Raw genomic sequence first — 16,388 nt, forward strand, 5'->3', positions numbered from 1 at the left:
CACACATACACAAACAATTTAGTTCTATTAGAATAACCTAGTTTAGCAAGGTTCAGGATACAAGATCTATATGTGTGTGTGTAAGTCAATTATCTGTATATACTATCAATAACTATTTCAAAAAGAAATTAAGAAAAAATTCATTTACAATAGCAAAAATAAGAAAACACAGGAATGAAGTTTTAACAACAGATGTGTAAAACATGCACACGGAAAACTATAAAACTACAAAACTGAAAGAAACTAAAGAATACATAAATAAATGGGAGGACAATCGATGTTCAAGTATGGAAGACTTAATCTTGCGAATATAGCATTACTCTCCAAACTGATCAACAGATTCAACACAAGACTTATAAAAATTCCATCTGGCTTTTTTTTTTTTTCCTGAAATGGAAAAGCTGATCCTAAAATTCATTTGGAAATGAATTTGTTTTTTAAAACAATACTGAAAAAGAAGAAAGGTGAGGCACTCATACCTCCTAATTTCAAAATGTACTTCAAAGGTATTTTCAAAACTTAGTTCAAAGCTACAGTGCTCAAGACAGTATGGTACTGACATTAGGATAGACATTTACATCAATGGAATAGAACTGACAGTCTAGGAATAAATCCCTACATTAATGGTCAGTTGATTTTCAATAAGGGTACTAAGATAATGAGTAGAGAATAGTCTTTTCAACAAACAGTGCTGAGACAACTGAATATTCACATGCCAAAGAATGAAGTTGAATCTCTACCTCAGACCATAAACAAAACTTAACTCAAAATGGACTATAGACCTAAATATAAGAACTAAACTATAAAACTGTTAGAAAGACAGAGGAACATCTTCATGACCTCCGATTTGGTAATGAATTATTAGATATGACACCAAAAGCACACTAGACAAAACACAAGAAGAGATCATTAGGACTTCATTAAAATTAAAAACTTCCGTGCTTCAAAGGACATCATCAAAAACTCAAAAAGCCAACCAAAGAATGTGAGAAAATATTTACAAACCATTTATCTGAAAAGGGATTTGTATTTAGAACATATAAAGAACCCTTACAAGTCAAACATAAAAAGACAAATAACCCAATAAAAAAAAATGGGCAAAGGACTTGAATAGACATTTCTCCAAAGCAGATATACAAATAGCCAATAAGTATGCTCAAGAGAAGATGCTGAAAGTTCTTAGTAATTAGGGAAGTAAAGTCCCTAAGATACAGTAAGCTACCACTTCACACCCAATAAGATGTGTATAATCAAAAAAGGCAGAAAATATCAAGCGTTGTTGAAGAAGTAGAGCAACTGCAACACTCATACATTGCTGGTGGGAATGTAATATGGGGCAGCTGCTTTGTAAAACAATCTGACAGTTCCCCAAATGGTTTAACATAGAATTATCATATGATCCAGCAAAATTCCAACCCTAGGTATATACCAAGAGAAATGAAAACATATGCTCACACAAAAACGTATACACAAATGTATTAGCATCATTATTAATTGCCCCACAGTGGAAACAATTCAAATACTCATCAACTGACAAACAGATAAGCGATATGTGCTATATCCATACAACTGGAATATTATTTGGCCATAAAAAGGAATAGTACTGACATATGCTACAACACACATAAACCTTGAAAACCTGCTAAAATGAAAGCAGTCAGTCACCAAGGATGACATATTGTATCATTTCATTTATATGAAAGGTACAGAATAGGCAAATCTATACAGATGAAAAGATTAGTGGTTGTCAGAGGCTGTAAGGAGGGGGAATGGAGAGTACTGCTAGTGGGTATGGGGTTTCTTTTTCAGGGTGATGGAATGTTCTGTAATTCCATACGGCGATGGTTACAAACTCTGTGAATATATTTAAAAACCACTGAAATGTATACTTTATGAATTTCATGATATATTAATTACATCTTAGTAAAGCTGTCATTAAAAATACTGCCAGAAAGACAATCTTTTTCTTCCCTCCCAGGGGAAAATCAGGTAAATAAATAATCATAAAAAATCAAAGGTTTGTGTTGTGTGAAGAACGAATGAAATATTGATTGTAGAATGTAGAAGTGTGAATTAACTTTGAAACATAAAACTGCTGCTATAGTTTGGATGCCTTCCCCCCAAACCTCATGTTCAAAACTGATCCCCATGTTGGAGATGGGGCCTAATGGGAGGTGTTTGTGTCATGGGGCTGGATCCCTCATGAATGGCTTGGTGCCATCCTCATGGTAATGAGTGAGTTCTCCCTCTATTATTAGTAGTTCCCATGAGAGTTGGCTGTTAAAAAGAGCACGGCCCCTCCCGTCTCCCTCTCTTGCTATGTAGTCTCTATACACACTGGCTCTCTTTCCTTTTCACTGTGAATGGAAGCAGCCTGAGGCCCTCACAAGATGCAGATACTGGCAGTATGCTTCTTGTACAAACTGCAGAACTGTGAGCCAAATAAACCCCTTTTCTTTATAAATTACCCACTCTTGGGTATGCCTTTACATGGCAACAAACACACTAAAATAACTTCTAAGAATGTTGAGGGCATTTTGATCTTGTGAAAGTAAATTCACTTAAGTATCCTTTATTCAGAAACTGAACTTTGTCAAACTGCAGAAACTATTACTATAACTAAAGTTTTATTTTTATTGCAAAAAGTTCCTAGGGAGCTAAAAGAGTACCCATTTATTTCAATTTCACCATCCCAGACCAACTCTATTCATAATTTAGACAAATAAAATTGGAAACCTAATATACAATACCCAAAAATTGTTGATTCTAAGATAATACACTGATGCATACAATGGAAACCAGAAATCATAAGCCTCATATTCTTTACCTCAAAGACACTGGGCAAATAACATTAAGCCAGACTGATGTAAAAGTTTCTTTTTGATAGAGTTCAAGAAAGTAAAAATTAGCTCATACTGAGAAAGTATAATTCTGCCCTTCCACACCTCAAGCTAGAATAGAAGACACAGATAAAACCAACTGACAAGTTAACAGCAAACAATATTTCTTCTAAGGTCATTCTGCAGCTGTAAAATGTCATAATTACCCGTTTTGAGCAACTACTGCTTTCTTACTCATTATGACACCTCATCTTTTAAAGTCATAGACTGTCAGAAATTGTGTAGTCTGAAATCACATCAGAAAGAATGAAAGTGACTTTGATGCTGAGAAGCAGTTATTTGCAACCCAGATGCAGACTTTCACATGAGGGGTTTCTGAATATGTCATTTTACATTTAACTTTGTATTTTCCAAAGAAATAGGACCCCGGGTCCATTACGCAGTCTGGACATGGTATTGACTCTTTTATACAGAGCCTATTTGCTTTAAGCCTATCACATCCCTGATCTCATTAAAATTTCATCAGAATTCCTTCCTTCATCAAGATTATATAATAACCCAGCTGGGTGCCATGGCTCATGCCTGTAATCCCAGCACTTTGGGAGGCTGAGGTGGGCAGATCACTTGAGGTCAGGAGTTGAAGACCAGCCTGGCCAACACGGTGAAACCCTGTCTCCACTAAAAATACAAAAATTAGCTGGACATGGTGGTGGGTGCCTAGTCCCAGTTACTGGGAGGCTTTTAAAGGCTTCTTATTATCTCCTCTTCATCTTGAGGCTATGCTTATCTAGTTGTTTGTTGTTGGGAAATTAAGTTGTTTACCAAAAGTTACAACATATATACTGGCACTATGATACTCAGAAAATATCAAGACTCTTTGTCTTGATGTGTTCTTTTTGGTCTGATTATAATAATCATGCAATAAGAGTTCTTCATCAATCTTCTATAGTTTCTTTGTTAGACGTTTGTACTAAAAAACATGTGCCTGTAAAATAAAAGACATTTAGCACTGCAATTTCTTCTTTTAAAGGACTATGCTACAAAAAAAAAAAAAGAAAAAAAAACACTAATTGAAAATGTCAGCCGGGCGCAGTGGCTCATGCCTGTAATCCCAGCACTTTGGGGAGGCTGAGGCAGGCAGGTCACCTGAGGTCAGGCGTTCAAGACCAGTTTGACTGACATGGTAAAACCCCATCTCTACTGAAAATACAAAAATTAGCCAGGCGTGGTAGTAGGTGCCTGTAATCCCGGCTACTTGGGAGGCTGAGGCAGGAGAATTGCTTGTACCCGGGAGGCAGAGGTTGCAGTGAGCCGAGATTGTGCCACTGTGCCTGGGTGACAGAGCGAGACTCCATCTCAAAAAAAAAAAAAAGAAAATATCAGCAATAGTTATAAGAAAATCAAACAAATACAAAACCAATTAAATTAAATTAATAACTTATTGATAGTTATTATCAAATCACTGGTTCTATTCAAAGTAAAATTAAACTAAGCTATGTTTAGTATGTATAATAAAAAGGATGCAGAATTTAGGGAAGAGCCAGACAGAATTCATCTTCTACCAGGGACTCCCTTTGTCAGAACAAAAATAAACCATATGAATTGTACACCATGTCAAAAAGTATGGCATTTTCTAAGGTTCGTGGTTCAAAGTCTAAAAGTATGAATATTTCTACTCTTAAGTTTTTAAGAATCTAAGCTATTGTATGTTAAAAAGAATTTAAAAAATCATTTCAAAAATACTATGTATAAAACTGAATCTCAGAATGTATTTTCTCATAGAAGCAAAAGTAAAAACCACATTTTACAAAAAATATCTCTGGAATAAAACCAACTTTCAAAGGATAATTTTAAAAAACTTAAAAACATAATTCTTCTAAAAGCATAGTGAATACTTGCCAAAGATTTACATAAGTCATTAATGAGGGATCAGAAGCTTGACAAGACAGGTTTAAAGGAGATGCAAGAAACCGATGTACAGATAGTGGAAAAAAGAATGCTGGAATAAGACTGCAAAATCGGATACAAACCTGGTTAATGTCCTACAGGACAGTAATACCATAACTTTGGGGATTATCTTTTATCCTAGCAAAAATAATTGCAATGTTTCAATCTTCTAGAAGTTAATATCTAACTTTTAAGATCTAAATATTAATTAATAGTAAATGGTAAGTCAAACAACATAACCCTTCTCTGCTATGTCAGATAACCCTTAGACAGGCTTGTTAAGACAATGGTCTAATATGACTCTGAAATGGCCTACATATATCTTTTATTTATTTCTAAGTTTTGGATAATTTTTCTTATCACAACAAATTTCTGATTTTTATTTTTTCTGGAAAAATGAAGTGGATTCAGTACTCACAAATAAGAAAGCCTTAAGAAATAAAATATCTAAACCAATTTAAACTCATCTTAACACTATTTCCACAATGTTGATGTACTCTTGGTATTTTTTAATGGCACAGTATTGGGTCTTAGAATGCAGCACAAGCTTCAGACTACGTAATGATAGGATATTTTACCATTAGTAATCATGATGTGACTATCTGGCTAGATTACGGCTGCCACCTCTGAGAGAAATGAAATCTGTTAAATTGATGCCACCAGCCCTGGGCTACCACACCAATCAAATAATCATTGTGAACTTGCAATTAACTGGGAACATTGAGAATCAGAGGCAGTAAAATAGGCATTTTCTCTGTATTCATTATCTGTACAACGGTAGGTATTACCTTTACCAATTGTGTTTCTTCTGCCTGAAGGTGAAGATCTTCATCTGGCTGGGTAACTTCAGGGCTCTGATGGGATACAGGATAAGATCACTCAGTGATAGGCTGCCTATGACTTACAGCAGAGCCTCAACAAGCACCACCGATCCACTGTGGATGCAGTGTATATGGGATGACCTCATCTACTGTTCTACTTAGGGCTGAAATCAAAGTCCCATTGTAACATGCAATCATAATCTTTCACTTTATTTGGGACAATGACGAACACACGTAAGATTGAAAAAGATATAACTGCTTTTAAAAAAGAACCTATCAAAACAAAAATAAACTTATAATAAAGTGCCTTCAGACACTACACAATTCTACTTTTTCATACTGGGATGAAATCTATTTCTCAGAAAGTATCTTGCTCAAGAATAATATTCAAAACCTACTATCTGTTTTCTACAATTGAAAAATCATTACAGTGTTTGGTGGGGGGATGTGGCTCAACAGTCACTCAGGAAATATTTCAGCAACCTCTCATAACATTGTTTTCTTCCAAAACTTAGAAACTGTATCTCCATGAGGGCCTTATTTATTTATTTATTTATTTAATTTTTTTTTTTTTTTTTTTGAGACAGAGTCTCACTCTGTCACTGCCCAGGCTGGAGTGCAGTGGGGCGATCTTGGCTCACTGCAACCTCTGCCTTCCAGGTTCAAGTGATTCTCCTGTCTCAGCCTCTTGAGTAGCTGGGACTATAGGCATGCATCACCATGTCCGGCTAATTTTTTGTACTCTTTTTTTTTGTGGAGACAGAGTTTCACCATGTTTCCCAGGCTGGTCTTGAACTCCTGGGTTCAGATAATCCACCCACCTCAGCCTTTCAAAGTGCTAGGACTGCAGGCATGAGCCACTGCACCCAGCTCATGAGGGCCTGATTTTATGAATGCAATGAAATTTTACTTTAACTTCTAGTTGTAGTTATCCATTTCAGATTTTGTGCCATTTAAAAAAGTTATGGATAATAAAACTACATACTTAAAGATCATTATAAAAAAATGTTATGCTAACTCTCCCTCAACAACATCTTATCTAAAAATGCACAAATATTCAGATTCCAGAAAATTAATGATGATGCGAATCTTCAATCTCTGATAGAGACGGGTTGATCCCGTGATACACGATTAGACAAATATGGTTATACCTGGTGATCAAGGGCAACATTTTGGTTTTATTTATCTTTTCAAGGGTATGTTTTAAGGACTATTTACATGTTACATATTCTGGCTACAAAGAATAAAAGACCACAATCACGGGTTATTACAGATCATTACTACAACAAATTATATTTGTCGGTATTCTCTTTCTTCTGCATCTATTTTAAAGTCACTGCTAAAACACAGCTTTTATCACATTAATACTAATCCCAAAGACACTCAAACACACACACACACGTTTAAATGTCTTCAGGGAAACATTAAAAGATTCATCTTAAATATCTAATTTCCAGCCCTATCTGTCACAACTTTCCAACCTGAATCACAAGCTCACCCACTGTTCTCTGCCTCTGAAGCCTTGCCCTTAAACCCCTTTCTCACCTGAACTATCTTCATAAATACTTTATGACAATTAAAATCCCACTTGTAATTCAGTACCAGCTTAAATCTAACTATCCTCATGAACTTTCTATGACCAGTTTAGCCCACACTATCATCCCATTTCTTTCTTTACATAGCACTCATCTTTATCATACCGATAAGCAACTACTATTCACCTAAATAATGTAATTATTACTTTTGTACATTTTACCTCAATGAAACTGTAAATTCCCTACAGCCAAGCACTGTCTTAAACATATTCTTTCAATGTAATCTATTAAATCTGATCACTTCTTAATGAGTAGAAAAGAGATCACTGAGAATGGCACAAGGGGAATGGTTCCTATGAATCAGGGCTGGGGTATGTGTTTGTGTACATATATTTTCCCCAAAATTTCCTAAATAAAATTTTCCAATTGAAAAATATTCCATTCTGCTGTCCTATAAATAACTGAAATTTCCTGGGAACAATACAAATTTAATATCAAAATTAAAGATGCCTGTCATAACTAACGACAGCTCAGATATTTTTTGAAAGATCATGTGTCCTGATATTTGGTTAAGTAAGTATAGTGAATCATCCCATAGTTTACTACCCTTACTGTGAACCCAATTTTCATGGGTCTATTTAGTTGAGCTCCCAGAAGGGGTGTCGGGGGAAGTAGAGAAGCCACGAGCCTTCAGGAAAAGTAAACACGCTCTCAAACCAAGATAGTAGGTCAAAAACAGGGAATCCCAACTTACCAGGCGTCCAACTGAGAAAAACACAGCAGCCATAATCTCTCCCTCTGGTTTCCCCTCTCTGGAAAGAGTGGAGTCTTGCAAAGACATACCTAAGGAAGAGAAATAAGCCATGGAAACCAATCCTGCCTGGGGAATTTCAGACTCACCAAGCTGGAATCCTGACATACAAGTGAGCATGACCTCCCTAAGAAAGCACAAGAGTAACCCTTAAGATCAGTAAGGGACAAAGACCCTTGCTCCGGCAGAGCTCAAGATTTTAGCACTGTTAACTATAGTCACAACTAACACGCTAGCCATTGTACAAGGAGGTTTTAAAATACTTTCTCATTTTATTTTCACATCAACCTAGTAGGAATAACATTCCCATTCCATAGATGAGGAAACTGAGCCTAAAAAAATTAAAGTACCCAAGGCCATGCAGATACATGACCCCAAATCAATCTAATTCCAAAGCCCATACCTTTTCCACTGAATCAACATGCTGTGTGAAGTATGAGAAAAAATACTTCAATCTTTCTTTGCCACAATCACTTACTCATCTAACAATTAAATATTCTAAGAATCTCCTTTTCTTGCCTTTCCCACGAAGAGTCTATTTCCTAACATTTTCAGAGATCTGTTTCATGTAAAGAGAACACTATGACTTCAAAATTTAAATGATATTGGAAATCTTGATTTACCCCTCCCAATCTGATATTCAAATAGATCTTTATCCTTTCTATATCAGGCAAACTTAAACAAAAAGGAAGCAGGTATAATAATAATAATAATAATAATAATAATAATAATAATAGAAGAGACATGAAATTCAGTGCACAAAGCATTAAGCTATAGTCTTTTTATATTGAAAAAATATATATACCTAATAAAAGTTTTATCCTATGGAGGAATAGGGTGGCAGAGATCTTTTCCAGGGATACTTGGGCCCTGCTTTTCTACCTTTGGCTAATGATATGTATGGCCTTACTGAAGCTGAGTTTGGTTCAAGAACCAGGAGTGCCTGATGTAGGATATCAAACAGTACAGATTGTTAATATAAATTCTTCTAGGATGGTAATACTAGCCTCATGAATCTTTATTCATGAGGGCAGTGACATAATAAGTATTAAGTTTTTGAGAAACTCTACCTTGTGCAAAAAGTGTTATAAGCAATTATATGGTCCTGCAAGTAGGGCCTTTGTTATGCTTAAACATGTGGAATCTGCTCCTTCCCTGAATGTGCACCTTGCTTCTCATAACGTTCAGTAGCTTTGCTCAATAAACATAGCAGAACTTAATCTAACCTTACAGTGTCTAACAATCAGAAGCTCATCTGAAAAGATACTTGAAGTACTTAACCATTATTCTCTGAAAAACAAGAATATTAATATATAAAGCAAGGTTATCAAGAATGAAAAGAATATTAGAGATACAAAAATTAACTAGATATGGGTATACTGAAACATATACTGTCAGATTAATGTATTAACTCAAGGAGGAGACCAGGGTTAGTTAAATCAAGAAAATATGTAAATATCTTGTCTGGGCATGGTGGCTCATACCTGTAATCCCAGCACTTTGGGAGGCCGAGGCAGGCGGAGCACCTGAGGTCAGGAGTTCGAGACCAGCCTGGCTGACACAGTGAAACCCTGTCTCTACTAAAAAATACAAAACGATCAGCCAGGTGTGGTGATGCACGCCTGTGGTCCCAGCTACTCGGGAGGCTGAGGCACTAGAATTGCTTGAACTTGGGAGGTGGAGGTTGCAGTGAGCAGAGATTGCATCACTGCACTCCTGCCTAGGCGACACAGCGAGACTCCATCTCAAAAAAAAAAAAAAAAAGTGAGTATCTTAAAAATGTAGAGTGATCTGTTTCATGACACTGGGGCTTTCCTAGGCACAATGAAAAGGTTTTGGTGGAAGAGAAACAATGAGAAGTTGAGGGAGGAAAGCAGTGCAGTGTGGAGATAAAAGAGGTAAAGAAAGAATAGTCTGAGGGGATTCCTGTATTGAAGCCTCAAGGTAACCAGTAAATGGTTTTGCCTTATACCAGTGTTTCTCTAGATTTTTCTGTCATAGAGCCTTTTGCAAATCTAATGAAAATTATGACTCCTCTCCTGTTTTCTAATGAAAACGCCGCATGTATAATTAGAGGGGTCTCAAATCTGAGAATGCAAAAAACTCACTGGATATGCTTATTGAAAAGGAAATTATTTGGCCCCATCCAAGATCAAAATTAGGATCTCTAGATGTGAGGCACAGAAATACACAGCTTGAACAAGTACACCTTAAGAAATATTTAGTTTAATATAATGTTAACATGTTAATTATATAATATGTTAAATTAATGTTTTAGTTTTAGTGTAATATTTTAAGAAATATTGCCTGTTACACAATAGGGATTCTGAAGGGTGAAGGAGTGGGAGGGGGGTGAAGGAGTGGGAGGCGGGTGGAGAATGAGGAATTACTTAATGGGTATAATGTACGTTATTCTAGGGACGGATACCCTGAAAGCCCTGATCTCACCACTACACAATCTATGCATACCAGTAAATCTTAACTTTTTGGGGGGGTATGGACCCATCTGAGAATCTGACCTTGTCCACAAAATAATGCACATGCATATATGATGTTGCATATTACTTCAGAGAGCTTGAAAACTGACTCTCCCTCCCAAGCCCATACACCGACCCCCAAGTTTTACAAGGCTGCAAAGAAAAAAAATTAGCCAAGAATATTGCCCCCCCGCAACCCCCAAACGCTAAAGCAGACCTACAAAGAGCAACATAAGGCATTTTCAATTCCGAAGGTCTAGAGTAATGGTTTTCTGCATCTTTAACATTTATCAAGAGTGAGCTGAGTCATCATTTAAAAAATATTTGTAGATATTAATAAACTCCTTGGCAATACTTTATGTAGATTATGTAGATTATGCTGGTAACATACGTTTAACAACCAAACTGCAATAAACACCTTGTTTTGTTTTATAATTAGAATAAACAATATTTAACATTTAATATATTCAGCTTGATCTCAATTGTGCAAATATAATGCATAGAAAAAAAGACTGCGAGTAACCCAAAATTCTACTGAGACCTCTGAGACTTGGGGCTGTGATGTTTACCCTTCTTTCTGCTTTTCTGTACTTTCCAAGCAGACAAGAAGTATCTACATATACATAGGAATCTGGAATAGGAATAAAATCCCAGAATGTCTGGCCACATCCCCAGGTTCTAACCCTGGTTTGGCTACCGTAGAACTGTGACTACAGGCAAGTCACTTGAGCACAACGAATCAGCTATTAGTACATGACAGTAGCCACCTTATATGTTTCTACTGTCCCGTTTGTCATTATGCAGGAGATATCTAGGCCAATATTCCCCAGTTATAATTTCCCTAGGTATTTACAAGCTCTGTCTTTCCAACTATTGCAAACGTATCCAGAGACTTCAGGAGAAACTTTACTTGTTTTGCTTCCTTGGCCAGTGTAGTTATTTAGAAATAATGAAGGGTCCATGTTTTTGCTGAGAATCTCAGCGCCATGTACCAGTCCAGCATTTCCCAACCAATGCAATAACACCATTGTCATGTCAGGAAGTGACAAGTGATTAAAAGGTGATTACAGTATTTGAAATGCTACATTTCAGGAAAAGCTGTCTCGGTTACTGAGTAGCGCAGGTCCCCCGATGTGGAACCCAGTTCCATCCCTGCCAGTTCAGAAGCCAGAGCGGACATGCTCCTGCCAACCTCGCCCTCTTTCCCTAACTGCTCTCCTCTACCCACTTGGGGTATGCCCTCCTCAGGGCCTGCAAGGCGCGGGGCTGGGAAGACAGGGAAAGTCGGGTCAGGGGCCCACCCGCCCTGCGCCCGGCTCTTTTTAACCCCAGCGCCGCCAGGCCCGCAGGGAGGGGGTTCCCGGGTTTGGACACGGGCTAGGAGGCCGCAGAGGGCACGCGGCCCGACCTGTGAGGGAGGCCAGCTGGAGACTGAACCCACACTCGGGAAGGAGGCCCAGCCCCAGTCGCCTCTCAGGGGTGGGCGGGTCCGCTCAGGGACAGGGGCTCTAGAGGGAACGGCCACGCCCCGGACGCCGCCGGGAGCCAAGCGCCAAGGGAGGGGCGGCGGGCAACCGAGGCTAGGCGCCCGGGACAACGAGTACCTGGCGGCCGAACTGAGGACAACTGAGGGCACTCGCAGAGCAGGGCGGGAACGCTTCCAGCAATGGCGGCGGCTCGGCGGGGCCGGCCTCCAGGCAGGGCATTGCGCCTGCGCAGCCGGAGCGTCGGAACTACAGTGCCCAGAATCCTCAGCGCCTGAGGCCCCCGCCCCTTTTGTCTGCGTTAGTGAAGGAATTGGCTCTTCGAGGGTGAGAAAAAATTCCGATTGGATACGCTTCTGTTGAGAAGCCTTGACTATGTGTCAAAAGCAATAGCACTAGAGATACAAACAATGACCCAACCCTTGTCTTGGAACATTTAGGTGCGACTAAAGAAAGCCGTTGAGAGAACAGATAGATGTGATCCAGACAAGTATGTGAACAAGTGCTTGGAAACACATATTTCTGAACAATTCCCTTTATGACAATTCCCTCAGAGTTGGAAGAGACAACAATTGATGACTATAATGCCAATTAAGTAGAATGGATATGAATGCCTGAAAATAAGCTGGAAATTTTAAGGCCCAAATTCTTCGAAATACAAAGAAGAAACCTTTCTGAAGACAAATAGCTGTAGAAGTTCTCCTCAATGCATACAAATGATAATTCTTAAAACACAATGACTGAAAGTATTTATTTGCAACAAATTTATTTGACCACTTATTCAAGGGCTGCTCGTCCAAGAGCTATATTAAGGTCTATTTACTTTATCCCTACCAAAGGCGGTATTTTTTGAGGATAGAAACTACGTCTCATGGAGTTTATCACTCAGAGTGCCTACTTAGGAGACTGCTTGCATAATGAATGAAACGAAGGAAGAATGAATGAATACTTTGGGACCCCACCTCCCAACACACTTCCACATATCGAAATGCACACGGAATGAGGTACATCTTCTAAGGAGAGTGGCATTGAAGAGTAATCAAAACAACAGGATATTCACAGGAGGACTGGAGTAAAAAGAAATTTCCAGTGAAAAAGATTACTCAAAATATTTATTCAATACACTCTGAAATTAGAAACTGAGCAAATGTCTTTTGGAGATCCCAGTTCCCTCACATTCCCCACAGATGAAGATGAGCCAAACAGAAGTCCAAAACTTAAACATTACAAAACAAATAATAAAGTAAGACACTGTGAATGAAAATCAGCACAAACAATAAACAGCAGAAATATATCCCCCAAAACTTCAGAGGCAGAGCTCATTTGATTAAAAATTTAAAATTATTATATTTAAAATGTTTAAAGACAGGATAGATGGAATTAAAAACATTATCAACAAACAACAGAATGTAAAATAAGCCACCAGGAAAGTTTAGAGGAACATACACATTTCGTTAAACTATTAAAAAAAAAAAAGAAAATGTTTAACACAATATTTAGGGTAGATTATTACTTCTACAGGGATAAAGAACAGGAAAGACAGACACACAGGTGACTTCAAAGGTATTGGTAATGTTTTATTTCTTAATTTTGGTAGGAGTACACTGTTGTTCAATTTGTAGTGATATTTGTTATAGGCAATTTTGTGTGCATTTTATATTTAGTAATTTTTAAACTCTTAAAGAACTCTTCTGTGAAGGAAGAAACTAATGCTTTTTGGCTTCAAATAATAAACTAATTGTTAAAAGTTACTTGAAGATAGATTTTTATTCAGATTGTAAAACTTTATGCTAACAACGAACTGCTTTAGAAAATAGAGTAGGCTACCTTGTGAAATAATGAATTTGAATTCTTTGGAGAAGTTCAGGCAGAGATTAGATGAATCCTTGCTTAGAATTTTTAAATGTCCTCTTGGGAATTTGATTGCATGACCTGCAAGCTCTCTTCCACATAAGCATTTTGTGTTTACATGAATATTCCTTTCATTACATTTATTTTTCCTCCCATTGGGCCAGGGTAATGAATAGATTTGTATCATCACAATGTGTTATGGAATACTTAGGAATCAGTGACATTCAGGGATGACTTCATCTGGGAAGAGTGGAACTTAATGGATTCCTCAAAAGGAATTTGCACAAGGGTGTGATATTGGGAAACTACAGGAACCTGGTCTGTCTGGGTAAGAAGAGTTTTGTTGTGACTCGCTATTTTTCTGTTGGACCAAATGGACCTTAGGATTCAGGGATTTATGATATCTTATGAACTCTTATGGAGTAGTTCTATCTGCATTTCCAAATAAAAACTCTGCTCTTTGTAAAGGGAAAAATTTATATTTTCATCGGCATCTTGAAAACTCCACCTGAGGACAATCCCCCAGACCTAGGACTGTCTCTCTTAAAGTCTCTTTTCAGGTACTTCAATTCTGCCTTTTTAAAAAAATTAAAAAAAATATAGTTTTGGCTAACTTATATTGGTTCTGTGATGCAGCATATTTTACCATTCTTGGGAGCACATATTTGACCCCTCCCAACTACTTTTGTAATCATATGGAACTCCCTATATTGATCATGCCTTCCAAAAGATTATGTCCACATAGAACTCTGGAATGGCTTTTTGTCACCAACATAGTGAAGTTCTATTTCCCTTTTCCTTAACAGGGCTTGCAGTTTCCAAACCAGACACAATCTCCCAGTTAGAGAAAGAAAAAGGATCCTAGATGATAGTGAGACAAATTTCAGGAAACTCCATCCAAATAAGTAAATGAGAATGAGGATAAGATTCATTGTAAGTAACATCCTCAGTTGGTGTTCAAAAGTTATCTTTTGCCTGGGTACAGTGGCTCATACCTGTAATCTGAGTGTTTTGGGAGCCCAAGGTGGGAGGATTGCTAGGAGCCAACAGTTTGAGACCAGCTTGATATAGTGAGACCCCATCTCTTAAAAAAAATTAAAAAATTTACCAGGCATGGTGGCATGTGCCTGTAGTCCCAGCTACTCAGGAGGCTGAGGTGGGAGGATCGCTTGAACCCAGGAGTTCAAGGCTGCAGTGGGTGAGGATCACAACACAGAATTCCAGCCTAGGTGACAGAATGAGACCCTGTCTCTCTAAAAAGCAAGCAAGCAAACAAACCAAAAACCACAAACAAACCAAACCCCTCTTAGCAGAATACTTACATGAAGTAATAAAAGGTATGTACCAAATGCCTACAACAAACATATGTCATGATGAAATGTTAAATGCTTCCCATGGAATTAGGTTCAAGACAAGATTGCATCCACCATCGCATTTCAATTCCACATTGCACAATGTAAAGGGGCCTGCCCAAGGTCATAACATTGCTCACTGGGTAAGTCAAGAGAACCCAGTACAGCACTTTAGATCCTTCATTACAGTTTTGTTCTAAAACTGCTCCTGTTACCCTTCAGACATGAGTCTCTTAAGTATTATCATTTGAATTCATGTATATTAGTTCATTTTCACACTGCTCTAAAGAATGCCTGAGACTGGGTGATTTATAAACAAAAGAGGTTTAATTGGCTGACAGTTTTGCATGGCTGGGAAGGCCTCAGGAAACTTACAATCATGATGGAAGGCAAAGGGGAAGCAGGCAATTTATTCACAAGGCAGCCAGAGAGAGGGGAGAGCAGGGGAAACTGCCACTTATAAAATCATCAGACCTCATGAAAACTCACTATCATGAGAACAGCATGGGGCAAACCACCCCCATGATCCAATCACATCCCACCAGGTCCCTCCCTCGACACATGGGGATTAAAATTCAAAATGAGATTTGGGTGGGGACACAGAGCCAAACCATATCATTCTGCTGCTGGCCCCTCCTAAATCTCAAGCCCTTTTCACATTTCAAAACCAATTACGCCTTCCCAACAGTCCCGCAAAGTCTTAACTCATTCCAGCATTAACCCAAAATCCAAGTTCAAAGTCTCATTTGAGACAAGGCAAGTCTCTTCCACCTACGAGCCTGTAAAATCAAAAGCAAGTTAGTGACTTCCAAGATACAATGTGGGTACAGGCATTGGGTAAATGTTCCCATTCCAAACGGGAAAAATTGGCCAAAACAAAGGGACCAACGGGCCTCATGCAAGTCCAAAATCTGGTAGGGGAGTCATCAAATCTTAAAGCTCCAACATGATCTTCTTTGACTCCATATCTCACATCCAGGGCATTCTGATGTGGGCTCCCAAGGCCTTGGGCAGCTCCGCCCCTGTGGCACTACTGGGTATAGCCCCTTTTGCTGTTTTTACGGGCTGGCATTGAGTGCCTGCAGCTTTTCCAGGCACATGGTACAGCTGTTGATGGATCTACCATTTGGGAGTCTGGAGGATGGTGGCCCTCTTCTCACAGCTCCACTAGGCCATCCCCCAGCGGGGATCCTGTATGGGGGCTCCAACCCCACATTTCACTTCTATGCTGCCCTAGCAGAGGTTCTCCATGAGGACGCTGCCCCTGCAG

The 16,388-nt window shown here is 38.4% G+C and overlaps 1 protein-coding gene across 2 annotated transcripts in view; it reads right to left on the bottom strand.

The window, feature by feature from the left end:
* Positions 1 to 12,408, bottom strand: part of ZNF624 (zinc finger protein 624) — a 33,424-nt gene extending 21,016 nt beyond the window's left edge. Inside the window, exons 1-3 of one of the 2 annotated variants that reach the window (XM_009251340.3) lie at positions 12,036 to 12,408; positions 7,898 to 7,986; positions 5,576 to 5,641 (exon numbers count right to left, since the gene is read on the bottom strand). In XM_009251340.3, coding sequence (XP_009249615.1) covers positions 5,576 to 5,641; positions 7,898 to 7,984 — 153 coding nt within the window. In that variant the 5' untranslated portion in view covers positions 7,985 to 7,986; positions 12,036 to 12,408. The remainder of the gene's footprint in view (positions 1 to 5,575; positions 5,642 to 7,897; positions 7,987 to 12,035) is intronic. The other variant, XM_054536278.2, reaches the window with a different exon arrangement.
* Between the last annotated feature and the right edge of the window lie 3,980 nt (positions 12,409 to 16,388).

The sequence above is a fragment of the Pongo abelii genome, chromosome 19, assembly GCF_028885655.2.
Source record: "Pongo abelii isolate AG06213 chromosome 19, NHGRI_mPonAbe1-v2.0_pri, whole genome shotgun sequence".
Taxonomy (NCBI): Eukaryota; Metazoa; Chordata; class Mammalia; order Primates; family Hominidae; genus Pongo; species Pongo abelii.